Source organism: Tursiops truncatus, chromosome 10 (genome assembly GCF_011762595.2).
Source record: "Tursiops truncatus isolate mTurTru1 chromosome 10, mTurTru1.mat.Y, whole genome shotgun sequence".
Taxonomy (NCBI): Eukaryota; Metazoa; Chordata; class Mammalia; order Artiodactyla; family Delphinidae; genus Tursiops; species Tursiops truncatus.
In genome coordinates this window covers 89,670,136-89,695,096 of record NC_047043.1, presented here as the reverse complement: position 1 = coordinate 89,695,096, position 24,961 = coordinate 89,670,136, and the positions used below count along the sequence as shown (strand labels likewise).

The following is a 24,961-nucleotide window of genomic DNA, read 5'->3' as shown; positions in this document are numbered from 1 at the left end:
TCTCTCTCTCTCATATTTGGATAAAGAGGAACACCTCTTTATCCATTTCTGCTGCTTTTAGATGATTTCTTCAGCTATATCTTGCACTTTACTAATTCTCCTTTCAGCTGCGTCTCATCTGTTATTAAAACCACTTAACACCAAGGTTTGAAACAGGCAATTACTTTTGCTTTTAAGTCCTTTGGGAGGCAAGGTTACTTCTTATTACATTCATCCTAAGAATGTAGCCCTTGGGTCCCGGGTCTATTCTGGAAGGTGTTCGCATGTTAGACTCTCCTTCTGGTTGAGTCTAGGCTTTGTCTTGTGACCCCAGTGCCCTGTGAAACTGCAAAATCCAAAGCTGCAGTTCACATAGTTCTTCAAGGTGAAAATTGCTTTCAGTGTTCAGTGTTCTGCTCTGGGTTCAAAACCCACTTACTAAGTATTTCTTTCTTTCCTGCCAGTTTATTGATGCATTTTTAAAAAGGTGTTTTAAAAAAATATGTTGTTAAGTAATGTTAAGGCTTTCAGTGAGATAGTCAATCAGGATATTTAATTCCTGGTACTGCCAGAAACAGAAGCTGGGTACTAAACTTTTCATGAGCACGAGCATCTCTTGAGCATCTCAGGATATCCAACGATGCCTATCTAAAAGCTCTTTCTGTAATCAGCACTCCGTAAGCATTTGTTGTTTAATAACAGAAAGTATATGCGTGAGAACACATGCTTTTAAGTTAACAAACCTGATATGAGGTTTTGGATTCCCTTTAACTTCACAAGTGAGCTTCACTTTTTTCTCCTCAGAGTCCAAAGGGAACATTACATGACTTGGTTCTTGAATGAAAATTGGGCCATGCAGTGTGTAGTCATCTGGAATAAGAAGAGAAAATGTCCAAAAATGAACATCTTCCAAATAGGGACAATGACAGGAAATAACAACAAAATGAAAATAAAAGAGGTAAACTAACAAAAAAAAGAGTAATACACAACAGATTCGTTCCAGCCTCTGGATGAAATTTCCCATTGAAGAATAATCTTTGGAATTATGAAGTGGAGATATGGACTCTCCTATTTCATATCGATGACTTATTTTTACCAACAACTTCCAGACACCGAACGGCTTGGCATTCCCTTTTCTCTCCTCCACTTCTTATTGTTCCACCTGTCTTTAGCCCGGCCTTTTACTTTGTTCACATTTTGTGCCTCCTACGTGCCTTTTGTGCTGCTGTCATCCTGGAAGACTGTCTAATGTCACAAAGTTAGAATGTCTCTGCTCTGTAATGGGATACTATAGTTGGAAGCAAGCAATGATGATTTCGTAAATACATTAATAAGGAGAAGCAGCAGTGTACTGCTAAAATATGTACAAAACTTTCTTAAATTGGATATGCAGGTAAATAAAGAATAACCTAGAGTTAACGATTCTCAAATTATGTGTGGTAAATTAACAGTTTGGTTTTTTTCAACCTGTTATGGACCCATAGATGGATACTTGTGTAAGTATCACACAGCTGGGATTGACTAAGCACATGAGTTCAGTAATAACCAGACTGGTCTATACCAAGTTCAAAGAGATATGAGTTTCTAAATTCCTTCTCTCAGTAACAGAAACTAAATGCATAAAACTTACTTTGTCATGGAGCAGCAACAAAGCTCAAAGAATGGAATAATCCACAAACTAGATTTGAAGGAGCAGTGTAGAGTACATATGCTTCTATAGTAAACACATAATAAATATTGGTCAAAAGGCCCCTCACCACCCATACCATGAAGGTGGTTTTCATTCTTTACAATTGAGTCCCTTTTTTCCTAGAAGGCTTTTCTAGACCCTCAGGTCTTCCTTTAACCACATGATTCATAAATTATATCCATATTTCTCTGTGGACACGTCTTTTTCTATTAAATGCATTTGTGCCTTTCTTTCCCCTTCTTTGGACTGTAAGCTCGAGAGCATGACTCTATCTTACCCGTTTTTGCATGTCTTGTAGTACTAACTACAGTAGCTTATACATCAAAGACGGTCAATAAGGATTTGTTCTAACTGAGGTATTTTTTCACTTTTTAATGTATTCAGTCAGCTGATTTAGGCACTGCCTAACAAATTCTGAGACAGAGGGCCAGGGTCTATGATGTAAAGTGATACTGAGTAGCACCCTGTAGCTGACAATCCATTCTCCCCTTATATGGATTATTCTGATGGCTGTGAATTTTAACTGCTATCCTGGAAAACCTTCAAAACCAGCTTTCTGTTGATAGGTGATAGGACGAGACTGAACTCATTCAGGTGAATCAGGACTGAGGAAAAAGAAGAAAGCCGATTTGGGGATCTAGGTGAAACATGGTAAAGTAATTTAAGTTTTTTTTTAATCTTTATTGGAGTATAATTGCTTTACAATGGTGTGTCAGTTTCTGCTTTATAACGAAGTGAATCAGTTATACATATACATATGTTCCCATATCTCTTCCCTCTTGCGTCTCCCTCCCTCCCACCCTCCCTATCCCACCCCTCCAGGCGGTCACAAAGCACCACAGAGCTGATCCAGGCTTTAAAAACTCTGCATGTTCAGGTTGGGAAAGAAGAAAAATTAAGGACACAAGAAAATCAAACAGAATTTTAGAGGAATGGGGACAGCCAATGACCTTGTTGAGAGAATAAGCAGGATATGGGTTCAGAAAGACTAGGAACTGAGATTCAACGCCTTGTGTCAGCTACTAACTCCATGACCTATGGAGAATCACCTAGTCTCTCTATGCCCCAATTTTCTCATCTATAAAATAACAGCGTTGGACTCACTCAGTGGTTCTATATTGGTTAAGGGTGAAAAAGAAGCCATGAAAACTTTCCCATAAACGCACTTGCACATACACATGATATTTGCATTCAAAGATGTCATGAATTATATTACCACCACCACCCTCTCTCCTCAGTCCATGTATACAATCTCAGGCTAATGAAGGAGTTAAACAAAGAAAACAGGATTTACCAAAGAACACACGGAGTAAAAGTACACAAAAGTATTTTTTTAAACACTGGTCATTTAAAGCTAGATATTTCAAAATCTGCATATTTACGTTTCAGATTTTCAATGACAGTTATTTTCAAAACAAATTTAGATACTGGTCATCAGTTAGCTCAATTCAATCTTGAAGAATTAGGTGAATTTTTAGCATATTTAGTTAAGTGACAAACATTACTCATCAAGATCACTAACACAGCAGCAGGTTTGGTAGATTTTTCTTTAAGAGAGAAATATATTTCTATTGTTGTCTCAATTCCAAAATTATGTGTGTGTGTGTGTGTGTGTGTATATATATATATATATATATATATATAATATCAACCATCTCAGTTCATTGGTGTTCTCTGATTTGAATTTCATACAGAAATACACAGTCTGTTACTAGTAATTCCAAATAAGAATAAAACATAATAATGATTATCCAGGATGCAGCTGAGAGACTTTGGATTAACATCTGTACTATTTCTCAATGTATCCATGCCGTATTTAAATAACAAAAAGGATATTTTTTCTGTGTATTTTGTAACAAGAATTCATAATAATGATGCTTTGCATTTGCTATAATTGACACATTTCATCTGAAGTTTTTATTTTCTCTTGGTTAACCAAGCTCACTGCCTAGAAATTAACATTAGCATAAAGGGACTAGCATTTCAGTTCTCATCTAAGGAAATCCACAGCCTTTCAAGCATGAACTATTTGGTTTCACAAAGATGGAGGGAGAGATTTTAGAAAGTTGCTATCCAGGTGTAGAAAACAGATATCCTAACTTTAATACCTTTAAGACCAGGGTTACCAATATTTTAAGAAAAATGAGTTAAAGAGTTGCTTTATTTCCCCCAAACCTTGAGGTGCCTGGGTTAAACAGCCCTGAGAGTGACATTCTCAAACGCAACACGGAGCATGACACCACTAAGTCTGTTCTATCCGTGTGTAGGAGCCACAGAGTGACTTTCCAGTGGCTTGAAGGTATACACAAAACACTTTGCATGTGCTATTTTCAAAGCTGAGAAGATTAACTTCACCCTTCCCTTTATCACAGTAAGCTGTCCTATGTAACTAGTGGAGTGGCCGTGATTTTTCAGCCTGTGAGGTAAAGGAGCATCTCAGAAAGCAACAGAGGAAAGGATTAATAAGCCAATACACCTCAATGTTGGTCTGTGGACCACCTGCATTGTAATTACGGCATGCTTATTTTTTTAAACCCCAGTCCAGACTGACTACACCAGAAAAATCTGGGGTCCCTGAATCTGCCTTTTAACCTGGTTCTCTGAGGGATTCTTTTGTACACTGAAATTTGAGAAGTACTAACACAGACCCTTCTGATCCTAGCTCTCCATTTCCTAACAGCAGAACACCAGCCAACACTGGCTTTACACCCACCCTTAGACTTTCTCTCTTAAGCAAAGTTTAACCAACAAATTCTTGTTTGAAAACATTTAGAGAAGGAATTTTAGCACATGTTTGGACTAATAGTTGAGAGGTAAGAAGCCAGGAACAGAAAACGATAAAACTGACCCACACAAAGAAAATGGGTGGACTTGTCAAACTCTGGGACTAAAGCTGTATAAAATAACCCTTAGAACACTCATAGTTGAACTCAAGAAGCTAATTGTGAGAACCCCCAGGGCTGCACCCCGTTGACAAAGAAGAGGCATCCTCAGGGAGACCCACTAGTCCACTTCCCTGTAGTAAAATCTTACCCTCACTTGATACACACAACATTCCTGCTATACCCACCCTTTATTTATATGTAATGAATCTCATCTTATTTAAATGACAGGCTGTTCAGATTGATGTTTTTACTTTGGGATTACCAATAGGGTGAAAAGTCACGGCGGTGCTCCCCTGCCTTGGAGAAGTTAGGGAAATGGGCTCACATTGTTTTTAGGGATCTCTCAGGAAAGGAGAAGGTAAGGATCTTTCATACTTGCGGGAAGTCTCAAAAATCATGGTTAAGAAGAAGGATGGGGGAAGCAGCCAGGTGGTCAGAAACCCAGATAGAATCTCATAGATTCCAGAGCACTGATCTCAGCCCCAGCTTGGGGGATTTAGTGCAAATGCCGATACTGGTACATCCTGATTTTCTGGGTTCTCCCCTCCTTGACAGCTAACTGCCAATCGGTCGCTAGGTTACCTCTAGCCCCACCACCCATGATCCCTAAACTCTATCCCACAGAAGCTCTCCAATTTTTATTCAGGGATAGTTTAAAAGAGAAGAGAGAATCTATGTTAAAGAAACCCTGCTTTCATGCTTCAATGAAGAGTGGGGAATGTTTGGATCTTCAGAAAAGAGTAGAGATTTCATGACCAGAAACTTATTTAGGTTAAAGATCAGGGTACTCTAAACCTTTCTCCCCTTTTGCTCAAATATTAATTTAAATAAATTTAATTTAAATGTCAAAGTTAATAAAAAGTTAAATAACTTTTAATTTAAATATTAAAAGTTACTGAAAAACATTGCTCTCAACCAGCAACTCTCAAACTCCTTTTCCCATTTGATTCTTCTCTTTTTAGAATCTATTCTGGGGAGAGATAAAACCAATGTTTGTCAGCCAACTTCTTCCTTTATCCTCCTGCAAGCAGCTCAGAAATAAACTGTAGTGCCAGGGCTACTCTTCAAAATTTTAGATTACTGAAAGAGATGCAGAGAATCACAGAATTTTAGATTAGAAGAGATTATTTATTCCTAAATGTATTTTCCCAGATCACAGACTAAAACTGTACTGCATCTGTAATAGAAAGAAAAATGATTTTCACCTAAGAATAAAATAATACTCTAAGAAAAACAGTAATAAAACAACATTGGACCACCAGATGTGAGTGAAATCACTGATGTCCCAAAGCTGCAGATAAAATAAGTGATAGCTAGATGTCACAATCTATCTGCAGCTTTGGGACATCATTGATTTCACTCTCTATTTTATTCTTTGAATTAACTTGGCCCATTTCTGCATGTCCCCAAAGTTCTCTCCCAGGCAAGCAGGATGCTGCTCAGTTAGGCTACCAGAAGCCAGACTGGGCTAAGGAATTGGAATGGATAGGGCCAGCATGAAGTTTTCTGAGACTGACCAGAGAAAAATAAGGCTGAATCTCAGGTGATAGTAGACTCAGGGAAGCAAAACAGAGACCTGAGTATCAGGTCCCAGGGAATAAGAGTAGAGCAAACTCTGGATTCCAAGTGAAAGGTCAGCAAAAGATAACACGCATAAAGGAGCAAGTGAGAGGGGAGGTAGAGCTTACAGAAATCCACTGATGCTAAATATAGATTTTTTTTTTTTTTAACAGGGATCTGTGAACAGTCCTAAAAGGTAACTGAGATGGGAAGGAAAGTCATTTAGCAGCTGAGCCATATTAGACAGCAGGGATGAATTCAGGGTAAATATTTCATAGAAGATAACTTAATAAAAAAAATAATCAAGCTATCTCCAAAATAATTATTCCTCAAAGTGTGGTCTAGTAACCTCATGCACCAATACCCCCTTACCTGGGGGTACTTGATAAAAGGCAGATTTCTGAGCTCCTGACAGACCAACCCAGCACCTCTGTTCATTACTGTGCATTCTGGAGCTGGAAAACTAGTACTTTCAATTACGAATTGAGCACAGATAACTTTCAGCCCTAGACCAATTAAGGACACCAATGAAGAAAAACAACCCTGCAGAGTTTTGTTCTGTGTGTGCTAGTTTTGTGTGCTAGATTACTCCGTAGCTACCATGTGGGATGGGGTAAACGGTCGTGTTTTGCAAGCATAGCCCTTTGGTCAATGTGCTTTTCTTCCGCTGGAAATAGTTTTCATCTGTTGCAAACTCAGTGACACAACTCTGCTGGGAAAGGACAAAAATGCAGTACTATGATTTCATCCCAGAAAACTAAAAATACCGGATTCAATTCTACTTGTAATTGCTGTGGAGTTCCCAGGTGTCACACTTGAGGGTTGTTTAGGCCCTTCATCCTCACGGCAGGTAGAAAGTACTGCCATAGCAGCCAAGAATCTAGGACTATGATATACAGTCAATTTTCCTACAACATCAAATAGGTTGTTTGATTAAACACCTGGTCTTGGGCAGAAATGGCAACGATCTCATTTCAGGAAGCCAACTCTAGGAGACCTAATGCAGAACAACAAGGGCTTGAAATATAAGCTCAGAACATGAGCCCATGGGTTTAGATGAGAGTTTTATCTGGGTCACATCTGGAGGGCAGGTGGACTGTTGCATTCGGCACGCACAGAAGCATCCTGACGCGAACCACAGAGGCTTTGCCGTGTTGTGTCTTTTACTCTGCATCCTGCAGAGCCCTTGACCAATCCAGAGAGTAAATGCTGCGTGTGTGTGTTCGCGGGTGTGTGCGTGTGTCTGTGTGTGTAATCAGGGAGAACAACGCTGCCTTATTGGATTGCAAAGCAAAGCCATGCCACGGGGGACAAGGAACGGGTAGTCCCGCTAAGCTGGTTTGTTGGGTGTGCTCCAGCGTCATGGTCACATTTCGCTTTTTCAAGGGGGAAGCCCAAAGGGGAGAACCAAATGTTCCAAGAAGGGCACACACAGGGCCCACTGTATCTGGCTGGCTGTGAGCCTTCTCCTCCAGCTTTTCTAATGATCATGGAAATTCGTTTTGGCTAAAAATCTGTAAGGTCAGCAGCATCTCCGTGGATCCAAATTACTCACAAAACGTATGGGCAATAACCTAAGGAAATTCAGAAACAAATGAAATACTGTAACAGTGATTTTCCAGAGTGTGAGAATTCCTTTAAAATTGAATAAAATTGAATCTACTGATCGGAGAAATGACTGGACAGCTGTCAAACGATCATTACAAATACAATTTACTGTTGTTCGTCTTTATAAAATAAATAGCAGGGGATGTTCAAAGGCCCCACACAAGGGCTTATGTGTGAAATTAGCCTACACACAGCATTTTTATTGAATAATTATTCCATTTGGTTCTATTTGGTTGTTCAGTTGAATGGAGCAAAGGCAAAACAGATACTAGAGGAGACAGACATTCCTACTTAAAGGATAACACATTTCTTTCATCCGTTCTTGCTTCCACCTTCCTTATTTATTTATTTTTTTAAGATATCTTTATTTTATTTTTTTTGGCTGCGTTGGGTCTTCACTGCTGCACACGGGCTTTCTCTAGTTGTGGCCAGCAGGGGCTACCCTTCGTTGTGATGCGTGGGCTTCTCACTGTGGTGGCTTCTCTTGTTGCAGAGCACGGGCTCTAGGCACATGGGCATCAGTAGTTGTGGTGTGCAGGCTCCGCAGTTGTGGCTCACGGGCTCTAGAGTGCAGCCTCAGTAGTTGTGGCACACAGGCTTAGGTGTTCCGCAGCATGTGGGACTCTTCCTGGACCAGGGCTCGAACCCATGTCCCCTGCATTGGCAGGTGGATTCTTAACCACTGCACCATCAGGGAAGCCCCCACCTTCCTTATTTTAACTCCCTCAAATGAGCATTTTAAACAGCAAGCAACAGAGAAGTCTACTGACAGATGGTATATGTTTTGAAGGCAGAAAGTGAAAGAAAATCCAAACGAGAGGTGAACTCTTCTACTCTTTCTTTGTTCTCTGGTTAACAAAATGATGCCACTGCTATCACACATCATGTCACACATAATGAGGACCTAGTCGTACGTAATGCCAGAGCTTAGAAATGATGGGACGTGAGAAAGCATGAGGAGATAAAAGTGGCTCTGCTTAGAGAAATTCTATGTTGCTGGAGGAATGGTCTGTAGGAGTGGAAAAGAACAGCAAGGGGAGCTGTGTCGACACATCCTACTCTGACCTTGACCTCAAACTCTGACCCATTTCAGGGGCAATGGACTCATTACTCCTTTAAAAAAAAAAAACAACAACTGGGAATTTGGGGTTGGTAGATACAAACTATTACGTTTAGAATGGATAAGCAACAAGGTCCTACGGTATAGCACAGGGCACCATATCCAGTCTCCTGTGATAAACCGTAATGGAAACGAATATTAAAAAAAGGAACGTATATATATGTAAAAGTGAGTCACTGCTGTACAGCAGAGATGGGCACAACATTATAAATCAACTACACTTCAATTAAAAAAAAGTAATTGGGTGATTTTGATGTCAAGCCTCAGGTATGCAAAGAAAGATGACTTTTCAACAAATGCAAATACTGTGCAGCTCAACTGGAGGCAAAAAATTACCTAAGCTATGAAGCTATATATAGCTTAGCATGAATATTCACATTATTTTGCTACAGAATTATAAATGTGTTTGATTATGGAGTGCTGACCCAGACTCAGCTGGGGATGTTACATAATACTGGGCATGTTTTGTGCACCATATTTCTTTTCTAAAATCAGAAGGATTCTTAATTATCAGACATTTTGACCCAGTTTCTGATCAGCATTCACAGGCCTATATACTATATGTCATTTCCAATGTTACATATAGAGGACATATAGTGTGCAAAGAAGACACCATCCTGCCCTCATGGCAACCACCCTGCCCTCATGGAGTGTTTATTCTAGAAGGACTGACAGACAATCAGATAAGTAGAGCTAACTTTATATTTTTAATTAATAGACTTCATTTTTAGAACAAATTGAGCAGAAAGTACATGTTCTCATATATCGTTTCTCCCCTGCTCACAGCTTCTCCTATTATGAACATCTGAGAGGGAGGTGCAAAAGGGAGGGGATATGGGGATACATGTATATACATAGCTGATTGACTTTGTTATACAGCAGAAACTAACACACCATTGTAAAGCAATTATACTCCAATAAAGATGTTAAAGAAAAATCTTGCTTTAGTGTGGCACATGTGTTGTAACAAATGAGCCAACTGATACATTATTATTAACTAAAGTTCACAGTGTACAATAGGGTCCACTCTTTGTGTTGTGTATAATTCTATGGATTTTGGCAAAGGTATCAACATAAGATGTATGCACTATTACTCTATCACACAGTTTATTGTCCTAAAAACCTCTGTGCTCCACTACAGCTCTTTAATTTATATTCAAATATATTACTACTGACTCATGAGAACAAATAAGAGTATAAAACACATATGTATATAACTGATAGGTTTTGGCTAAAGAAGTCTAAATATCTGGAATATCTAGGTCGCTAATTCACTTACTATTGTCTCCCTAGTGACATGAGTATATAGTGAAAATCTATGGCTTTTGCCTGCTCAGAATCCATCTCTCCTCTCTAAGGTAAGAGCACTCCACCCTTTCTTTGGTGAACCACTTTCTCAAACTAGGTGGTCTGGATAGGCTAAAATCCTCTGTCCAAGTCAGGAGGAGGTAACCCAGGCCTGGCCAGTTAATATTCCATTTCCCTGACTAAATTATGGTTCCCATGCGTAAGATGTAAGTTTGGCTAATAATGCTATTCCAGAGCTTTTCATGAAACTACTAGGGCAAAAATCCCTTTTAGAGCCTAGAACTGCTTGGTGGCAAGAAGCGTGGAGCTTCCAAAGGTCCCCACATAGACAGCCTAAAAAAAATGAATGATGCCAAAAAAACAAGAATGAAGCTAAAACAAAACTGAAGGACGGAGGCTGACTGAGCTTTGATGATATCGAGATCTGGAGCCAGTTCTGTCCAAAGCAAGATTTATTCCTAAGATGCCCAGATATGTGAGCAAACGACTGCCTTTATTTAAGCCAATTTGAGTTGTTTTATCCGCTGCAGCTAAATGACCCCTAATTGAAACTGTATTCATAGAAAGTACGTATCAGTTTATTCATGGGTTTAATTCATGTTATTGGTCTTCTTTCTCTTCTTTCTATTTCCTTTTGACAATTGTCTACATGCACTTGTATGTAAAAATGCACACAAATAGGCTGTCGGCAATCTGGCAGGCAAAGATGTTCTCTCTGTGGACCTAAAGTTCATTTTTATGCCTCCACCTTCACCTGGTCAGTCCTATGATCAACAGCACCCTAGAAGTCGCCTCCTTTGAACTGCGCCTCTTCTGATTTCTGGATATGTATGAGCCCCAACAAAATAGGTCTTTCCCATGCCCTTCTCCATCACAGGACACTATTTCTAATTGGAAAAAATATACATATAACTATATGTTAATCATTCCCCAAAGTCTTAGCTTCCAGCTGAAATTCATACACTTTAATGGAGGCCTTTTCAGAAGATCATTAACCTAAAACAGTGGTAATACTCCTAATGTGCTTTATATTCTTTGGGTGCAAAAAGACACTCCTGGGACACTTAAAAATTAATATAGAACTACATTCTTCTCCCCAAATTCTGATTAGATAGATTTGGAGGTGGGGCACAGGTATATGCATCTGAATCCTGCATGTCAGGTTATTCAGATGCATGTGTTCTACAATCATGAGTCACCATTTAAGAAAGAAAAATGGGGGGCACACCAGCAACCCTAGCAGACTGTTTCAAGCACCAGGTGGCTGCTACAGCTGGTAACCAACGAAAGAGAGCTCTTTCATTTGTGTAGCTCTCAAATCAAATGCTGGAAATGCCTCTCTTTTATGCCCTGGGTGAGTGGAGGATCTCCCAACCTACATGATAACAGGAATAAATTCTTCGGTGCAATAGGAGGTGTCAGTGATTATACCAGACCTGCTTTGGCCCCTGATGCTTTCCTTATCATGTATTAAGAATATTATCATCCAGATTTGTCCGAGCTTCTGCAGTTTCCCCAGCTCTCTCTCCAAGCCTCCCACAGCCAAAGTACCCTCCTTCTCAATGAAAAAAAACTACAGCCAAAGGGTTGAGGTTGTCTTTTCTGCCCTCAGTCATAATTTCACACTTCCTTGGAGACCATCTGCTTTAAGCCCTTCTGGGGTGAACTGCTGGTGTTATTATCTCCTCAATGACACCCCAAGTTCCCCACTGCCTTCCCTGACAATAAGATGCCTGAACACAGAACGCCTGCAGGCAGTACTTTCATGTTACATGCACCGTGGCTTTTCAAGGAATATTAATGAACCTTTGCACCTGTCTCTTCAGCACCTGAGGTACCCCATGTCTGTCTTTCCTTAAATGTTTCAGGTTTTCAATTTGACACATACTGAATGCGTCAGTATATATATACACACACACGTACATGCACTGGGAAGCGTGAAAGGGAGCAATCTGAGACCTGTTCAAGCAAAAGTCTAACAATATATTTCAAAAGGAAAGATCCACTAAAGCTGAATTTCATATGCTTCTCTTTCTGGTGTGTAGGTACTTTAGTGATTTTGCATATCGTTGCTTAGGAAACAAGGCTGTCATTGTGTCCCTGATGAAGTTGGGGAGGAGAAAAAAAATAAGATTTAGTTCATGGCAGGCAGTGGGCTCCAGGCATGAGCCTTCGTGGTGGGACGTGGGTATGTTAATTGAAAGTTGGTAAGGAAACCCAAATCAGACTTAGGTTTTACCTCCCTCACTGACTGAATCCACAAGTCCTGCTAGAGAAGGATAAACATAACCGCAACCACTCAATTTAGGCAGAGATGTGTTCCGCTTTGGCAAAAAGATGCTTAGGAAATCACAAGTCAACTTCTACCTTCCCTTCTTCAAAAGGTAACACGTGTGCCTCCTATTTAGAGACACGCTGAATAATGAAAATAGCAACTCTCCATCATAATAAGGCCAGGCTCTGTGCTGAATAAAAATACTAAGTAGGCCTTGTCTCAGGCTACAACAACCCTACTGACAGGTCCTATGCTTCTCCTCACTTGCTGACGGAGAGAGAGAGGCCTGGAGATAACCCACCCTTATAATGGGTGTCAAAACAGGGATCTGAACCTGGTTTCTTCTTCTTAGAGCCCAGTACTCAGCGGCACTATGATATACAGTGGCAACTGCCCTCTGTATGTTACCCCCCAACAAACAACAAAGGAGATTCTGATATGTTGAGTAAGAATGGTATCATTAAATGTGAATGGTTTCAGACTTTTAATCCAACTCCTTTTTCGAGGCAAGGAAACAAAGGTTTTCAGAGGTTAAGTGGGCACACAGATACTCAGTGATGGAGCTCGAATCAGAATCCTGATTCTCTGATTACTAGTGGAATTTTTTTGTAGTACCATAGGTTCCCTCCAGTTTACTATTTGGATAATAGTAGAATTAGTCCACTTTTACCTAGAAATATAGTGGAGAAAAATGACCAAGTCATCCCTTAGGGAAGGGGATAATCTATTTTGTCAATATTTATGTCTTGAAACTTCAGGAGAAAATAAGTGAAAGCCTGTTTCTTTTCAATAGAGAGCAGAAAGGATAAATGCATTCATCATATGCTATACTTGTTCCTAATTCTTTCAAATTACAAAGTTGTTCTTTCGGGGAATTACCAGCATATTGATGCACAGAAAGGATATTTTGTCCTAAAGTATCCTCTATAGAAAGCTTTGTAAAGGAGGGGATTCATAACCTTTCAAAACGACAAGCATAAAATGTGCATCTAATTACTGGCCATTCTGCCTTTTCTATGTCATTCTGTCTTAAGGTAGAGTGACATGCATGCTGATTTGGGCAAACACAAAGCAAAAACTCCTTCTGTAAAGGGATAAATGGCAGTAAAAAAAAATGCCATTGACGTGAATTCACAGGCTTATCAAAGGAGGGAAAAACGTTTCCTTCGCTTTCCAAAGACAATGTAAAAAGCATGTCCATTAAATTGTTGGGCGCTTTGAATAAGTCATCCACCTGTCTGCTTCATTTCACTGACAATTGATGCTCAAATTCCTTCCCATAGACCTGCAACCAGAGAGGAGGTGCGTGACCATGACCTTCTCTATAACAAAAATACCTGTTTGCTTAAGCAATACAGCAACTAACCAGGAAGTAACTGACGGGATACTGGATTATCATCTTTCACTCATTCAACAAGTATTTAATGATTCCCCACTATGCGCTAGACCATATTCAACACACTGACGATAGACAGGGAAGTAGATCAACACACTGCCCTAAGAGAGCTCATGTTCTAGATTGGGGAGGCAGACCCTAAGTAATTTATACAGTGTGTTGAAAGCTGATTACTGCCAGGAAGTAAAAAGAAGAGGCACAGAGTCCAGGTACGGTACTGCAATTTTATATAGGGCTGCCAGTGAAGTCCTTTATGAGAAGATGATATCTGATGTAAGGCTTGAAGGAAGTGAGGAAACAAACCAGGAGGGTACCTGGGAGATAAACACTGCAGGTAAAGACTGCAGTGACTGCAAAACTCCTGGGGTAGTGGGAAGGTACTTAGCGTAATAAACACTTTCCCACTTTCTCTCTCCCCACTCCCCGGTTCGCTGCTCTCCACCCCTCCACACACATATATATACACATATCCCCAGTGTACGTGGAGCCTGGGAACAGAGGTAACAGTAACAGGAGACAAGGAGGAGAGGTAGCAGCTATACCACCTATCAGAGCTTCCCTCTGCCATATTTCTGGCAGTTCTCCAACCTACACTGGGTAAGTGAAAGCAGGTATTATTGCTATATCCTCAGTCTACAGACAAACAAGGTAAGACACACAAAAAATCCACTTGAGGGACCCTGGTACTACCACGATGTTTCTTTTTCTCTCTCAAGGGATGCAAATGGAATTAGGAAACTGTAATTCTTGACCAATTTTCTTATGTAGAACATGCCAAGATCTGTACGTTACTTACAGTATAGGAATTAAAAGCATGGGCTTCAGACAATACTGCCCAGATTAAATCTCAGCTCTACCCGTGGGTAACCTTGAACAGTTGCTTAGATTCTGTGCCTCTGCTTCCTCATTTGTGAAACAGTAGCACATTTGTTATAGGGTTACCTGTGAGTGTTGAGTGCCTTAATATTTTTAAAGTGCTAAGAACAGTGCCTGGCACCTAATGAGTCCTACATAAGGAAGGAAACACAAAATGTCTACAAATTCCCTGTTTCAAGTCTCTGATTTGGGGAGGGGAGTATTGGAAATACAAAGGAGAGAATGAACCCCGTCCTCTGCAGTCCGGATGCAATAACAATTTTCTGAATGTAAATCGCCAAGGACATAAATTTTTTTTTGCCTCAAGAAAAGTAGTAAGGTGGGTCAGCACATATTGCTCCTCTTATCCCCCTGCCCAACCAAATTAGTAGTCTGGATGGTTCGATAAACACTCAAGTATGAGCTGCACACAACCCATCTTTAATCTTCCCCCAGGTTTCTGAATGAATGATCCAACATTCAGGCTTAGAATACTTGTCTAAATCAAAGAAGGTCGTCTTCAGAAAGGGCTGAAAAGAATACGGGCGATGTCCCTGTTTAAAAGGGAATAAAAGAAATATAAATCCCTCTGATTGGTTTCTATCTATTGATGTCACAGCATTTCTATCCCAACGACATCAAAAAAAGCAAAGTACGATGTGGAACAAAATTAGGAGTCATGTCTATTTTTGGCAGGCAATAAAACATCCCCACCAATGAAACAACCTTTCTTTCTGCTCCCCATTCTGTACACTCTGATACTTAGCTACCCAGATTATGATGATACTTTATTTACTTGCATATTGACTGTAAGTTCTTACAAGATAGGAACTTCAGTCAATGGGGTCTTAGTTCCCCAGACTTTATCTTCCTTTCTGACATGCTGTTGATATCTAAACCATCTCTAACGAATGAGATAGTGAATGAAGGAAACAACTTGCCAATGATTATAAGGTGGTATGTAGCAGAACCAGGGTGGAAAACTAAATATCCTGATTGCTTGTCAAGTACTATTTACAACAGAACTTGGTGCTTCTGGAAGATCTTTTGAGAGACCTAGATAAGGCTCATTCAATAAAGAATGTCAATTTTTGAATTTTCTATGAAAAGTCTGTTTCTAATGATCTTCTATAGAGGTCACTCTATAGAAGAAATCCTTTCCATTCATTCATTCATCCACTCATTCATACGATGAGTTTCTTCTGAGCATCTACTCTGTTCCACATGCTGAAGATACAATAATGAACGAAGACAGATAAGGTTTCTCCCTTTGTTCATTAAACATCTATTCACCACCGACAAGTTGATGCTTAGTAACTTAAACAAACAAGCAAAACATAAAACAAAAAACCTGATGTGGACAGGCCTAAGGCATCATCTAGTCCAGTAACTGGTTCTTATCATTTTCTGAGTCACAGAACATATCGATAAGAAGGTAGAGAGGAACTGATATCTACACAAACTTTTACATAAAATTTTGGGGGTTCCCAGACAGACTTCCCTGAAGACCATCTATGGATTTCAGGTTAAAATCCCTGATCCAATCTGGGTCTATCATTTCATACCTTGTGTGTGTTCATGCGCGTGTACGTGCATGTGCACGTGTGTGCGTGTGCGTGTGTCTAAGCTTACTTTAAAGACACAAAATAAATGTTTAGCTCATATTACAAACCTCATAGCAAAATATTAACTATAGCTAAGTCTCTAGGGTATTTCAGAGGATTGAGAAGTTGCAAAAGTGAAAATAAAATGTTTTAAGTGGTAGGGAAACAATAATTAGAGAGAATTTGTTCTCTTTTAGTAACAAAGTAACAAGAAAAAGTATTTCAAAAAGTACAACTCCTGTTGAAGTCTTCTGTACCCTCGGGAAATCAACAGTGAACTACTGGTTAAAGTGTAAGTTAATCTCACGAAAAAGACTGAGTGAAATACAACTATTTTGCCTGGGTAATAACTGCTCTCAAATGAGGAGGAACCATTCATTACCAAACTTTCGGGATCTTGACCCAAAATGCATCCTGAAGTAGGATTTGAGCAATTGTTAACATTTCCTCAGAGATAATTCAGGAGTTGGCAGTTGACAGTTGAAAGGCTTTTACTCTTGGCAAAATTTCCAGCATGTAACTGAGGGATTTATAAGCCTTCCACAGATAATTACTGAAATGTGTGAAATACTTGGCCAATACACATAGGGGATTCAGTGTGCTATCAATACAGCAAAAGCTACAGGGTCAGAAAAAATAACCATGAAAATACACGCTTTTGGCGAAAATATAAATGAAGCTATTTTGGTAAACTGAAGAAAGGCTAGTGATGATGGGAAGGTATGACTATTAAAACATAATAATTATAGCCAACCTTTATGAAGCACTTAAAATATCATGGGCCCCAGAACATCAGAAAATATTTGCAAATCATATATTTGATAAGAGGCTGGTATTCAGAATATGTATAAAAACTCATATAACTTAATGATAAGAGAAACCAATTTAAAAAAATAGGCAAAGGATTTGAATGGACACCTCTCAAAAAAAGATATACAAATGGCAGATAGGCACACAAAAAGATGTTCAACGTCACTGGACACTAGGGAAAGACAAATAAATGAGGTACCATTTCACACCCAGTAGGTGTTATACGTATTTAAACAAAAAAAAAAAAAAACAGAAAAAGTCAAACGCTGACAAAAATGTAGAGAAACTTAAAACTTCAAATATTGCTGGTGGGGATGTAAAATGGTGTAGCTGCTATGTAAAATAGTCTGCAGTTGCTCAAAAAATTAAGTGACCCAGAAATTCTACTCCTAGATGTATACCTATGTCAGAGGTCTCCAAAGACACCCCGGGTTCAATGATCTGCTAGGAGGACTCACAGAACTCAGCACACAGTAGGACTCACAGACAGGATTCATTACATCACAGTGTAAAAGGTTACAGAGCAAAATCAGCAAAGGGAAAAGGCACATGGAGTGAAGGCCAGAGGAAACCGGGGACAAGCTTCCAAATTCCTCTCTCAAGTTGACTCACACAAAAGCAATTCATCTTGAATACACCTATGAAATGTTGTCTAACAGGGAGATTCATTTGAGATTCAGTCCTCAGAGAGTTTTAATGGGGCACTGGTCATGTAGGCAGCCGCTGCTCAGCACATACCAAATTTCCAGATTCCCAGAAGGAAAAGGGGTATCCAGCATAAAACATATTGCTTGTATAACCAGTTTAGGAGCAGTAAGGCATTCTTATCAGTTAGGGTAGGGCAAAACCTACAAAAATGTGGGTTCCCAGATGCTAGTCAAGGGCTAAACTTTTATGTCATCCTTTCCAACAGAGCAGGCAGGACTGCTAAGTTACCTCTTTTCTGTGCAATACCCAAGAGAATTGTGGTGACAGTTGCATACACTGTGAATATACAAAAACCCATAAATTTTGTACTTTAAAATCATTACAATTGTGAGTTCTACCTCAAATGAAAAATAAAAACTTAGCAATGGTAAAAGAAGATATGTCTATTTGGTGTACTAGACATAATTGATGTATTAAAAATGTAATGAGGACTGCTATGGACTAAACTGTATTCCCCGCCCCCCCCCCCCCCACACACAATTCACATGAAGCCATAATCCCCAGTGTGGCTGTACTTGGAATAAGGAAGTAATCAAGGTTAAACGAGAGTAGAGCCCTAATCTGACTGAATTAGTGCCCTTATAAGGGGAGACACCACGGAGTTTGTGTTTTCTCTCTGCCATGAGAGGACACAGCAAGAAGGTAGCTGTCTGCAAGCTAGGAAGAGAGCCTTCACCAAAACTGAATCAGCCAGTACCTTCATCTTGAAATTCCCAGAATCCAGAATTGTGAGAAAATAAATTTGTGTTATTTAAGCTACTCACTTTGTTAAAGTAATCCTAGCTAAGACGGGACTATGCGATATACTTTACATAAAGTATGTCACTTAATTTTCTTAAAACAATGCTGTGAGAGAAACTCTATTCATGTTTCCTTTTTACATAAAGCCTTAAGAAGATTAATTTGCTCAAGTAGCAAAGCAGAATTTAAAGAAAGGTTACCCGATACTAAAAATCCATGTTCCATCATACTCTATACTGCCTCAAACTATAATGATACTGTGAAAAAATTTCCAAATTACGAGAATATATAATATAAAATAGGCTCATGTTTTAAAATTTCCTTTGTATATATAACTTACCCATTTATGCATGTATTTTCACAATTCCTTTTCCTTTATTATATTTCTTTTCGATAACCACTTCCTTCAGAAACACCCAATTCCATGTTGGGCACACAAAGGCAGTGCTTCATTCTTCTCTTGTTGGAAATCACCACTCAAAGCAACAAGCAGCATGTAAAAAGGAAGTGAAAACTCTATCCCAGACAAAAACAGGAAATATCTATGGAAATCTATGGAACATGATACAGTTGATTCTTGAACAACATGGAGGTTAATCCATGTATAACTTATAGGTGGTCCTCCGTAACTGATTCCTCCACAACCGTGGGTTCAACTGATAACAGACCTTGTAGTACTATAATATTCACTATTGAAAAATATCAGAGTATAAGTGGACCTGTGTAGTTCAAACCCAAGTTGTTGAAGGTAGCAGAGGGCTGCCAAATCTCTTGGAGTCACCTAGGAATTCAGAAAGGTCCTGAAAGAACCTGATAATCTCAGACAAAGCAACAGAGTACAGCTCTCCAAAGCAAGTTGCCCAACCAACAGTAACTTGTTTGGAATAAAAATATGTTTTTATGGACTGAGACCAAGGGTATTCTGGAACTGGTTTTGTAGAAAATCTCAAGAAACGAGGAAGGTGAGAATGAACATGAAATCACACAGAAAACATATATATGCCAAAAGTTATGTTTTGGCAGCAGAAATGACTGTATTTTGAGCATCACTATAGGTATTGATCTCTGTTGGCTAGAGAGAATTAAAACCTAAAGAAATATGACAAAGATAAAACCTTGAGACAAAAGGAGAACCCTTGCTGTATGGAATACAGTACTGGCTTTTTACAGTACTAAGTGGTTAATAAAGAACTCACCCTATTCAAAGACGGGTAATGTAAAAAAAGAAAACAGCACAGAACATATTGAATGAATTAAAAAAAGGAGAAATGGAACAGCAAAAGCAAATGGCAGAAAAAAGAACATGAACCCAAAATACACTGCCACAGAACAGATGAAATGTGATCAACTATATTATGGTATATTAAATATCTTAATAAAGCAATAACCTTATAAAAGATACACTGGTTGCAGAGATTCTAAAGCTCAGGGAAATAAGGTGTGACATCAGAAGAAGAGGAACATAAGCTCAAGCACAAAGATGTGGGATATGTTAAAACCATCATGGACACAGAAATGAAATTAGAAATTCTACAAAGGAGAAAAGGCATTGTTAATATAATAATAGATGGAAGATGGAAAGGAAAACAATGAGAAAATGAAATAGAAGTGAGTTAAGAACTGAAAAGGAAAACCATGAAAATAATAAGATTTATGGTTACTGAAGTATAGCACTTTCAACATGTGCTTGGTTCATACCCTTATGGAAGAGAACTGTACCACTGAAACAAGCCAAATGATTCAAAGATGTAAATAATAAAAAAAAAAAAAAAACTTTGTAAGTAAAATTAAAGTTAATAAATATAAAGGTAAAAAGCATTACATGTCTCAGAAACAATTGGCCCAGAATAATGAACACAGATACGTAACAAAGTACAGTATAGTCACTAGATAACCATAAAAAAAAAAAAGATCCTTTAAGCACTGAAGCAAATCATTTAGAAAGAAAGTCTGCTTCAGACTTCTCTAAAGCAACATTTAACGTGAGACACTGAAGACATTTATAAACACCTTAGAGAAAAAAAAAAGTGTGATCACAGATTTTTATACGCAAACTGTCATTTGAATAACAACACAAAGATATTTTAAAATGTGCATAATGCAGGAAATCTACTTTTCATAAGCCTTTCTTGAAGAAACCACACCAGTAGCCAAATGACAGAAAAATTGAGAAGATACCACAAAAGGACTAGAGGTGAATATTGAATCCTTATAATTGCAGGGTTAATACTAAAACAAATGAGAAATTATACACAACAGAATGAAATGTCACAAACCTGACAATGCAAATTCTATAACTATCAAAATTTGGCAAAGGGGGGAAAAAGTGGGAGGTAGTGGAAGTACACAGATTTCCTCATCTTTTATGTTCAAAAGATATTATTTAAAGGTAGTAAGATGTGAACATTAAAAGATATAAGGAAACTATATAAAATTATGTAACATTAAAATGAGACATTGGAGGGGACAGTGGGAAGGAATCAAGAGGCAAAAATTTAGTAATTCTACTACTGCTCACAGTAGGGAGTCAAAAAACACTACCTTAAGAAATGAATGATTAATTACATCGTATAGCATTATCACCATGAAGATAATTACCACACCCACATATCAAAATAAATATACCTACCAAAAATAATCATCAACTACATGTGGAAATATTTTTTAAAATGATAAAAACGGGGCTTCCCTGGTGGCGCATTGGTTAAGAGTCCGCCTGCCGCTGCGGACCGGGTTCGTGCCCCGGTCCGGGAAGATCCCACATGCCGCCTAGCGGCTGGGCCCGTGAGCCATGGCCGCTGAGCCTGCGCGTCCGGAGCCTGTGCTCCGCAACGGGAGAGGCCGCAACAGTGAGAGGCCCGCGTACCGCAAAAAAAAAAATAAATAAATAAAATAAATAAAATGATAAAAATGGGTACCATATCAAAATATGACAATAAAAGCAAACAATTATTTTATGTGAAAGAAATATTGAAAGATACTCCCAGTATGAATCACAAAGCAAAGTCTAATGACTTCCTAAATAAAAGTGTCACGACTTGTTAAAAATTACAGGATGGGCAAACGTATACTCAACAAATGCAAGTATAAAGAAATCAGAGGAGACCATATTAGTCGTAGGCAAGGCAAAATAAATGAATCAAAGGAGAAATCCTTACAAGGATAAAAGCTCCAGCCCACAAAGAAGACATTGTTGTTATTAATACATCTAAAAAGAACAGCAGCAGCATTTACATGGAAATAATGTAGGAGATACAGGGGAGAAATAGACTAAAACAAAATCATACTAGGAACCATCGATTTGTCTCTTTCACTCTGTGACAGTTTAAATGGGGAAAACAATAATTAGATAGGATTTCTAAATGAAATAATTCTAAGTCATATCTACTTGAGATAGATAGATCTATATCTATATAAAAAAATACGGCCAACAGAGCAATGAACTTCTTTTTATGTGCCATCCATGTAACAGGTGTAATTGACCATAGTAGTCACACAAACTAATAAATTTCCAAATAAAATAATAGACTAATTACAAACTAGAAAAAAAACACTTGAAAATTTAAAACAATCAGTGATTAAGGAGAAAATTAAACTGAAAACTGGGGAATATTTTCAGAATGACATAGTAAAATATCACACAAAACCTATGATTCAACAAAAGCAATGCTTAGAGGAACCCATGTTGTTTAATATAATGAAATAAGTATGTACGTAAAAAGCAAAGTAAAAGAACAACAACTAAAAATGAAGGGAAGAGAAAAGTAAAAATCGATCATAGAATAGAATAATGGCTCAATTCATCTAATTTAAAGAACCTATAAAAGACTTAAATGGTTAAACAATCTTATACAAGAAAAGAATAAAAGTCCAAAAACACCAAGTAAAAAATGAAAAGCCACGAACACAAAGCAGAGAAAATTAAAAGAATCCAAAGAGATTGTCTCAATTCTATGCAAACAGATGATCAGTAGGAAAATATTAATGTTCAAAACTAACTCTAGGGACTTCCCCTGTGGTCCAGTGGTAAAGAATCCGCCTTCCAATGCAGGGGATGTAGGTTTGATCCCTGGTTGGGGAATTAAGATCCCACATGCTGCGGGGCAACTAAGCCTGCACACCACAACTACTGAGCTCGCATCCCTCAACTAGAGAGCCTGCGTGCTGCAAACTACAGAGCCTAGGTACTCTGGAGCCTGTGTGCCACAACTAGAGAGAGAAAACCTGCACGCCACTAGAGAGAAGCCCAGGCACCACAACGAAAAAGAAAGGTCCTGCATGCCTCAACGAAGATCCCTCATGCCAAAACCAAGACCTGACGCAGCCAAAAAAAACCACAAAAAACACAAAAACCCAAAAAACTAACTCTAGAGGAAGTAGAAAATCTAATTAGGTCAGTTAGCTGAGTAGACAGGTGTCCAAGAGCTATCAAAGAATCAGACACAGATGGATTCACAAATTCCACAAACATTTAAGGCGTCCAAAGCTATTTAGCAGTTCAGAAGCTAATAAAATGAAGAATTATTCTTCTAAATTATTCTTCTAAATCCTGAGAAACATATATACCATAATTCAACAAAAATAGCTTGCTCTCTGTCTCTCTTCCTCCTTCCTGCCCTCTTCCCTCCCCTCCTTTCCTGCCCCCCCCCCAACATACACACACACCAATCTCACTTTTGACATTCTACTAAATTCCAGTTAGATAAATGTGCAGATAAGAATAATATGTATTCTACTTCCCTTAATTTCAAGGTTACCTTTGAACTAGTTTAAAACTAAATTCATACTATATTCCCTTGGGTAAAAATGGGGACTTTGACTGACCTTCCTCATTTGAAACTGTATTCAGAATGTTTAAGTTTTATACATGACATGTATAAAGGACTCCATAAAATCCAGAACATAGAGCAGATGAATGGCAGCATTTAACAACAAACAGGGGTCTAAAGCACTGATTATTTCAAATTGAATTCTGTATAAGTAAAATCATGGCTCACCAAGCCAAACCTCCATGAAATCTGATGCTTGGAAGAGGGCTAAGAAATATTTAGCTGAATCTGATTCTTACTGTAAAGGTTCCTTTTTACTCTGAGGTCACAATTATGTAATTTAAGAGCCACATCTCCTCTGTAAGAGGCCTTATCATTATTTCGTTTAGGTTGTCTTATTATGTGGTACTAATTTCATCTAATTAACCACTCACAAATTGAACAGATCAAAATTGCTCAGAACTACAGCAATTTTCTTCTTGACTAAACAATATACCATTGTCAAAGAAGATTAACAGGTAGATTCACAATGTTATTTTTGCATTTTTATCTCTGCTTTCTTCTACATAAAAACACAAAGCTAAATCTGCCACAGGGATATGGATGCAAGGAGGTGATGGAACTCAATAGAGGAATGAAGGAAATAATATGTATATACAGTATGATAAAGTTTAGGAGAATATTTTGATCTAGGGTCATTTTCTAATGATAATTTTGTTGATTTGAATATATAATCTTTGTCTATATATAGGAGAAGCCTTTACGAAATCTATGAAGATTTCTCTGTAAAGTTTATGAGCACTTTTAATTACAGCAGAATCTTTGTGCTACGGGACGAACATTTGAGATCTGGATTTCTGTAAATGATCCCAAAGTTCCACCTCACATCCTGTGATTTTGCTGAGGCACCATTTTAAACTGGAACCCTTGAGAGATCAGTAAGCAGATTCAACACTCACTCAGCATTGCCGTGTGGCTTTTCTAGCAACTCATCATGCACAGAATAAATACAAGGTTTAGACTAAACTTCATTTCCTTGTAGAAAAAAATGCCACCCCGAAGTCATGCTACTAGGTATTTGTGAATTTAGAGATTTCCATGTGTCAAAGGTCTCCTCAACCTTAATAATATATTCTATTAAGAAGTGTGTTTTATAAAAGGCCATGGTTTTCCCCAATAATCTGAGTACTGTCAATTGTTTTCCATGCATTTATACTATTTAACCTCATCCTCTATCAAACCTCCTACCTCAACACTGGGACTGGACATCAGGCTGCCCTCTTGGTAATTACTCTGGCCTGCTCTCTTGGTGAAGATTGATCCCTATAATAGCGTTTTCTTTAGGGCTGAATACTTGTTTCACTTGGCTTTGTCTTTGGACTACAGGTCCCATGCCTTTGGCAACGTGGCCTTACACCACAACTGAAAGTTAAAAGATGTTATCTTCTTCTCAAACTCTTAGGTTCCTTTTTGGCATAGCATCTAATTCCCTGGCAGTCCAACGAGTGATGAAATGTCTCTAGTCTGAACCCTTCCTCACTTGGCTGTTCACTACATAGAGCCCGGCCATTTCCTAGGGCTACATGCGTATTTGTCTGTAGAACAGTGGGAAGAACTCAGTTTTAGAATCATAAATGATTTAAATCCCAGCTC

General features: G+C 38.6%; 1 protein-coding gene across 1 annotated transcript in view; it reads right to left on the bottom strand.

Moving 5' to 3' along the window:
- CNTN4 (contactin 4) overlaps positions 1-24,961 on the bottom strand; it is an 817,087-nt gene that overhangs the window by 326,080 nt on the left and 466,046 nt on the right. The window contains exon 5 of the mRNA XM_019947613.3: positions 723-849. Coding sequence (XP_019803172.1) covers positions 723-849 — 127 coding nt within the window. The remainder of the gene's footprint in view (positions 1-722; positions 850-24,961) is intronic.